Here is an 8,159-nt window from a genome sequence, read left to right as displayed (position 1 = left end):
AAAATGAGGCTCTATGTAAGATTACAAAAAAATAATTCTAAATTTTAAAATGTGAAATGGAGTTATTTCTTAAACTATAATATCAAGTTTTTGATCGTATTCTTTTTTTCTATTTCTGACATTGAGTTTAGTGTTTTGTGTAGAAATCCATTAAAAAAAAGAATAATTGTTAATTTTTTTTAATTTGCATCTATTAATTTCGTTCTATTTATATTAGCTCCATTTTACAATTTATTAGAAAAAAAATTATTTTTACAATTACTTAGGAAAAAATCTAATGAATCCTGAAACTAAATTTCTTAAATAAATTGAATCTTACTTATTAAAAAGCTCTACCTAATATTTTTAAATGATTTTCGAGAACTTTAATTTGTGTTATTTTATACGCTAATTTTTCAACAAATATATTCCCCCAAAAATGAAACAATCACCTAAATCAAATTGTATTTACTTATACAGTTTCATAGCCCATAGTATGGGCTATATTTAAATGCTTAAGAGAAAATTATATAAGATTTGAAAGTTAAGACTTGTAAACCAAAAACTAAAATACAACTGTTTCGCCAAAACCTACCCATAGTATAAAGTTCTATATACCCTGTTTAGTGAAAAACAATAATAGTTTTTTTCTCTCTATCTTTTTTGTGAACTATATTTACGATTATATATGATTAATTAAAACATATAGGCGTAAACATAATTTCAGATTTCTTTTTTAGGCATATAGAACTTTTAAGCAAATGAGCATTTGTAGAGAAGGTAAATATATCCTCATTACTAAGAACAAAAATAGTTTAATTAATAGGATTATACCATAATCATATTTTCTATAAGATAAAATATTTATTTTTTATTTTTGCTACATACGAGTAAAAATATATTCAAACTGCAACTGTTTACGTTTATTTCTTAAAACGTAATTTTTGATATTTTTTAATCCAATAATTAAAAATTTTATTAGAATTTGTCTGATGATTTTATCGCCCAAATTTGCTCTATATTCAGCTCTTTTATATAGATCGTGATCGAGGTTGGAGCAGGACATATGGAAATCTAAGACAAACAAATGAACATTTTTACAAATTATTTACAACTAGCTAATATTTTTTTCAAAATAAAGGAATCTTTGAAAACTTTTCAATTTGAGTGTTTAAAAAATATGGTTACATTGAAAAGTTTTTGAATAAATTTATTTTAAAGAATGTATTTTTTGTCGTATAGATAGGAAAAAATTACTTTACATAAACAATAGAATAAATAAATATTTTAAAACAATAAATTCATTTAGGCTTTGTAGGAAGGAGCTGGCTTATAGGCTGGAGCAGGAGCAGACTTGTATGCAGGAGCAGGGGCAGACTTGTAAGCAGGCTTTGGCTCATACTTGGGGTAAGAGGCAGTTCCTTCGTATTTAACATCAGCGACATAACCAGAGTATTCATCTACGGTATAGCTCACAGTTTGGATACGACCATCCGGAAGAGCAACGGTGTAGGAACCAGAGATCACCTTAGCATCAGAGTTTTCTTGAGCAGAGAAGTTGACACCAGAGTAGTCATCATTCACAGCGTATTGGTAGTTGTATGGCTTTAGAGATTCATCATAGGTGGCAGGTTTGTATGCTGGAGGCTGTTTATAAGCTGGAGCAGGTGCAGCCTGGTAAACTGTGTTGTCTGCGAAAACAGAAGCAATAAGGGCACAAATGAGGACGGATCTGAACATTTTAATGCTTTTATTTGATTTAAATGACTGGATGGTCGAATGAATGTATGAGAATAAACTGATGTGCAATTCTTGTAAAAGAAGTAGCTTTATATAGTTTTACATGATGGCTATCGGCTATTTTTGTTACCTATGCGTACACTTTTAGTCCGCGCGTACACAGTAATTTTTTTAAATATAGGAATGTTTATGTACACATGGTAGTACGCATTTCCTTAAAATCTTTATTATATTTATTTGGCTTTGAACTATATTTTCAAACTATTAATTCATTCTATAACATTTTAGTATAAATTGAATTCCAGAAAACTTTTCTGCGATTATCAGAATAAATTTATCTTAATTTTAAACATTTTTTTCTCAAAGCATTCAGGCATATCTTTTTAATAAAAAAAAAAACAAAAAAGTCTATGACTCAGAACAAAAAAAGAAGAACAATCAGCTAAATTAAATATATAAGTAAAATAAGATTAGACAAATTATATTTAGTTTTGATTCAAAAATAAATGTTAAAAGAGAAGTGTATGCAATATCAAAAAATCAACTAAATTATAAAACTAACAAAGAAAAAACACAAATACTATATTGACCTTTAATGGTCAAATAAAACATTTGAACATTTAGTGGTCTATGATATGTAAATCAATAATAAATAGGCCAAGAGAACCTTTCCTTACCAATTCTATATTATTTATGGAGAGATGAAGTGTCTGTAGGTATCATCTTTTTACAGTCTGAAGGCAACATGGTTATAGATAAAGATTGCATAATGTTTAAAGTTTTGATGAACTGTAAATTATTTTTAACGAACTTCCGTAAGAAATTTCCACTTTATATTTATAAAGAAAATGATTGAAATAAAGGAGATACAATTTTTTTATTGCTTGTGTGGCATTGCAGACTATAAACTCCTCTTTTGTTTTTATATGTTGTATGCCAGAATTGAACATATTGACTTCTTTAATTATATATCCATGCGGGCATGCTTAATTGACGAATACAAAGTAATTTTTTTAAAATACATGTTGAATAATAAACACTCATTGAAATAAAATCTTGAAATTATTTTTTACTTGTTTAAAAAAACATAAGCGTTAAAGACTTAATGTGGCATGGGGGGGATATGAATTAATGCCCACCCCCTCTCCTATCTCATTGAAATCTGGTTGTCAAATTTGTTGACAAAACTAACCAAGTTTTTTGTACAAAAATGTAAGTAAGTTGTCAAAATATATAATTATTTTTGTATAAGAATTGTTACATATTTACTGTTAAATTTTTCGATTCTAAAAAAAATGTTATTACAAAACAATCGTGTCAAAATTGTCAAAAAGAACTGGATCCCCCCCCCCCCTCTTTAATAAATCCTTGTAACTAACCTGGCCGTCTGTTCCTGATTAAGGTTGGGTGGGTCTTTATTAAGGACTGCAGTCAAGTCTTGTCCCACTTGTCGATCCTTAAAAAAGGTAAAATCGATCCCTCGTGACTTCATTTAAGGTGTTTTTCCTTTTTTTAAATTATTATGTTATATGATAGGAAATATTATATATCTAAGTAAAAATATAAAATGTTCCAGGGTGTTCACAGGTGGTGGGCTGGAGAAGCCCACCGCCTGATTAATTTTTTTTTTTTACTAAAAATGTAATATTGAATAGCTATAGAATTTTCTATTTCCTATAAATTTAATAGCAGATTTTTTTCCAAAAAAAGTGATATTAGAAATTTAATTTTTGGGGTTTTTTCCTTGAAACAATTTCGTTTCAATTCTACACACAGAAATGTAATATATTTTTTAGGAAACCTTTGTTTTACAAACCACAAATCTTTTCAGAGTAAAAGCATGTATAGTTAGCTTATAGGTTCATAATATCTTACTTCGCAACTATCTTTTTTGTCCTTAGTTTTCACAAAAAAATACTTTACTCCGTACTCTTAATTGAAAACGCAACACTTGATGTCTGTCTTTCTTTTTTAGTAGCCTTAATGAAAGGTCAAGGAAATAGTATCTGAAAATGAAAGAACGGGGAAGGTCTATAATTATGGGATACCCAAATTAAGATTGAAAAAAGGATACTACATGTATACAGGATATGTATTTATTAAAATGTATGAAGTAGTTCAAAGATACTCTATACATATTTACAAGAGAATACAAATAAAATATACTATAAATTTAAGGTAAAAATAAATCATGATCTTTTAGTATTCTAAATATAATATTCAAATTTAGATTGCATCACATATTTGCGTATTTCATACGGTTTATCAAGCAAATTCAAGTACCGTTTGTGATCCAAGTCTGGACGGTGTACCCTAGTTTTAGTGGTCCCTTCTCTAGGTGGAAGAAAATATATACATATATATATATACTAGAATGGATCCAAAATTGGAATTTAAAAATCGATGAGGGGGAGGTATTGAGAATTTTGTAACACCCTGAAAGACTCTTCCATGCCAAATTCCCGGACGATTGAAGGTATTTTTGGGATTCCCTATTTCAGTCGAAAATTGAGATTTTTACACTTACTTTTTGGATTTTTGAAATTAATAATTCAAATTAATTCTACTAATATAAGTCCGTCTTTGATTAATTATAAAAACATATCCGACAAAGATTTGATGTTTAAAAATGCACACGTTAACGGAGTAAAAGTGTGGGAAGTTAATGTTGTGAAAGTAAGATTTTGAGTTCACATTAATATTATTGAACAACCACGAATTACTCGTGTTGAAAAGACAATTTTTTTAAATGGACAAATGAAAGAACACCATCAAATCAATTAAATCCAGATCTTTACTAAAATTTATCTCTCCTACTCCTTGGGACGATTTTCTTCGTCGAGGTCATACCATGCAGCCGTTTGCATGGTATTCAACAAGTCATCCGATGTAGATTTTTGCTGATAATATATGATGTTGGATTTTTAACCTCTGGAGGTGTAGTTGAATGTGCTACTCGTCCATTTGAGGAACTTTAAGGCACACCATCCATGTAGACATTTTTCTACTTCCCATAGTAATAAATAATATTTAAAACTTTTTAGATTTGTAAAATTTGCAACTTTCTTTTGGGAAAAACAAACAACAAACAAATGCATCAATCATGTGAGACCATACCCAAAGCAAGGTAAATTCAAATAAATTAGTGGTACTGAAAAACCCAGCTGCTCTACAAAATATGGTTAATTTGAATTTGTCGAAAAGTCAGCGTTTTTGTCAAAAAATGAAAGTATATTGTTATAATTTTTTTAAATTTTTTTTTGGAATTTGAAATGTATAATGTTCACGCCATAGCTCATGGGCAGCACGCTCGGGAATTTGATATGTGTGCGTTCAAGCCCCGGTGATTCATAGAGAAAGAAATATACTAAATGTATATGGATTGACCAAAATATTCCTAGGTTAGATGGAGCAATTTTAATACTATAATGTTTACTTATACTTAATCAGTGCAACTCCATCTAACGAATTACAGGAACATTAAAAAAAAAGGTCATTCTTGTCAAAAAAAAAAAGGTCCCTTAAAAAATGCTCACTCATATAATATTACTAAAATTTCATAAAATTTATTATTTACTATTACCCGAGATTTCGAAATTAGTTTCCTGAGTAATGGCAAAATGTCAATTTGTTTTCAAAAACTACAAGTCCTAGTCTAGTCTCAAGCCTTTTTTACAAGTTCAAGTAATATAAATTTTCATCAAGTCCAGTTCAAGTTTTTAGAAAATAAAATATATTTCATAATTTCCTACTTTATATCCATTGAAATATGGAAAGGATTTTCAATTGGTGGTTTCAAGTCCAAGTAAGTCTTTGATAGTTTGATGTAGTCAAGTCTTATGTTTCAAAATATAGTTTCTTCTAATGTATAGGGGGAAAATTGATAATTTATTGAAGATAACCATTTGTTTATCTTGATTATAAAACATTAGGAAAAATACTCTAAAAATCAATTAGCAAATTTTGATTTTTTAAAGAAAAAAAACACTTGATACCAATAAGTTGAAATGTGGAGAGGAAATCTATAAAGAGAACTTGAGATAAAAAATTTTTATCCTCTACAGCAAGATATGCTATTTTATATTTGAAAATACCAATGAAGGCATAATAACTCCTCGGACTATGATCTAGACTTGATAAAATACAAACTGTCATATTCAGATAAGTGCATCACTCGTTTAAAAAAAAAAGAACTGGTCTTGCTCAATATTTTCGTTGATAAAGACAAACAAATTCATAAGCATGTTAAGAAGTTTAGATATGTGTCTGTTTTTTAGAATTTTGTGGTAGTTTTTATTGAAATATTTGATCCTTTTTATTGACTTAGATGTTTGATCTTAAACTAAAATATGATTAATGTTAGTACAACGCAACTCCTCTAAGCAATTTTATTATTTTATTTTCAGGATTTGTATATATACAAAAATTTAAACTAGATTATTTTTTTTCAAATATTTTAAAGCATCTATTATTTGGAAAATCAAAAATCAAAGTTTAAGATCTGTAATGGAAATAATTAATAATTTGATTGATATTAAGGTATGCAAATAAAATATTTTTTAATGAAATTAAGATATTTTATAAAAAATAAGGTTGATATTTGACCTTAAGTATCTCAAAATTTCCTGTGATTTTGGTAAAAAATTGATCAGAAAAAAATAAAACTAGTATATCACTGCAGAAAGAAAATTAAAGTGGCAGGTGAATGGGCTTCGGTGATATGGGAGTTTTAATTAGTTCACATCAATAAAATTTCACACTTAATAGTTCTAAGAGGTGTAATGTACATAAATTTTACCAAATCCTGTTATTTAAAACCATTTGACGTGTAATATTCGTTTTCATAGATGGTACCTTAGATTAATTATAAATATTTTTGTTTTATTAATACACTCAATGGTTTAATTATAATAAATTACCTATCTTCACTGAAAAACAGAACTAACCATCATCTTCTCAGAACCTCATCCCTTTCGACTTTGGTACTTGGGCGTAATAGAGATCTATGTCTTGGCTACTAGTACTAGCATTTTAATTAATCTGTATAATTATTATGTCGTGGACAAATTAGCCCAATTTTATCATCAAAACTTGATGGATATTCGGGCATATTTTGAAAAGTGATCAAGGATGGAGGGGGAAAAATAATGATAGTTGAATTCAATAGCTTTTGAATAAATTTATTTTAAAGAATGTATTTTTTGTCGTATAGATAGGAAAAAATTACTTTACATAAACAATAGAATAAATAAATATTTTAAAACAATAAATTCATTTAGGCTTTGTAGGAAGGAGCTGGCTTATAGGCTGGAGTAGGAGCAGACTTGTATGCAGGAGCAGGGGCAGACTTGTAAGCAGGCTTTGGCTCATACTTGGGGTAAGAGGCAGTTCCTTCGTATTTAACATCAGCGACATAACCAGAGTATTCATCTACGGTATAGCTCACAGTTTGGATACGACCATCCGGAAGAGCAACGGTGTAGGAACCAGAGATCACCTTAGCATCAGAGTTTTCTTGAGCAGAGAAGTTGACACCAGAGTAGTCATCATTCACAGCGTATTGGTAGTTGTATGGCTTTGGTGATTCGTCATAGGTGGCAGGTTTGTATGCTGAAGGTTGTTTATAAGCTGGAGCAGGTGCAGCCTGGTAAACTGGGTTGTCTGCGAAAACTGAGGCAATAAGGGCACAAACAAGGATGGATCTGAACATTTTAATGCTTTTATTTGATTTAAATAACTGGATAGTCAAATGAATGTATGAGAATAAACTGATATGTAATTGTTGTATAGGGAGTAGCTTTATATAGTTTTACTTGATGGCTATCGGCTATTTTTGTTACCTATGCGTACACTTTTAGTCTCCGCGTACAGTGTGTTTTTTTAAATATATGAATAATTATGAATGTATATATGGTAGTACGTATTTCCTTAATAACTTTATTATATTTATAAGGCTTTTAATTTTTTTAGATATCACCATATATATTTTAGTAAATATTGATTTTTACAAAAAAAAATCTGTAATTATCTGATGAAATTAATCTTAATTTTAAACATTTTTTTTGCTCCAACCATCTGGCATATTTTTATAATACATAATTGACAATCAAAACTTTAAAAACAGGTATGTTAAAGATAAAAATAATCACAACAAACATCATTTACGATAGCTGGACTTTATGTAGACAGTGGACTATATAGGGTCCACCAATCGAATCACTTTCTCCATAAAGTCCCTGATCAGAAGTTATGGAAGCTTTTTTAGTCACAAGTATTTACTAAGTCCCGAACAACCTAAATATAGAATAGATTATAGTGTTAACTATTACCATAATGTGGATTAATAAGCTTTAAAATAAGGTTTTTCCAGACATATTTGAACAAAATATATAGAAATAGTGGTGAAAACTTCACTAAATGTAAGATTCTTTGCTAATTTG

General features: G+C 28.9%; 2 protein-coding genes across 2 annotated transcripts; both read right to left on the bottom strand.

Moving 5' to 3' along the window:
* Positions 1–1,173: 1,173 nt before the first annotated feature.
* Positions 1,174–1,778, bottom strand: LOC121116240 (cuticle protein 19.8). The gene has a single exon (XM_040710488.2). It carries the CDS (start codon positions 1,717–1,719, stop codon positions 1,285–1,287), a length of 435 nt encoding a protein of 144 aa, XP_040566422.1. The 5' UTR covers positions 1,720–1,778; the 3' UTR covers positions 1,174–1,284.
* Positions 1,779–6,898: 5,120 nt separating this feature from the next.
* LOC121116670 (cuticle protein 19.8-like) lies at positions 6,899–7,477 on the bottom strand. Its single transcript, XM_040710938.2, has one exon. It carries the CDS (start codon positions 7,427–7,429, stop codon positions 6,995–6,997), a length of 435 nt encoding a protein of 144 aa, XP_040566872.1. The 5' UTR covers positions 7,430–7,477; the 3' UTR covers positions 6,899–6,994.
* Between the last annotated feature and the right edge of the window lie 682 nt (positions 7,478–8,159).

Source organism: Lepeophtheirus salmonis, chromosome 4 (genome assembly GCF_016086655.4).
Source record: "Lepeophtheirus salmonis chromosome 4, UVic_Lsal_1.4, whole genome shotgun sequence".
Lineage (NCBI taxonomy): Eukaryota > Metazoa > Arthropoda > Copepoda > Siphonostomatoida > Caligidae > Lepeophtheirus > Lepeophtheirus salmonis.
The sequence above is the reverse complement of the archived record's forward strand: the minus strand, read 5'-3'. Positions and strand labels throughout refer to the sequence as shown.

Coding starts and splice junctions, on each gene's coding strand:
- LOC121116240 (XM_040710488.2), bottom strand. CDS start 1,719: ATGTTCAGATCCGTCCTCATTTGTGCCCTTATTGCTTCTGTTTTCGCA.
- LOC121116670 (XM_040710938.2), bottom strand. CDS start 7,429: ATGTTCAGATCCATCCTTGTTTGTGCCCTTATTGCCTCAGTTTTCGCA.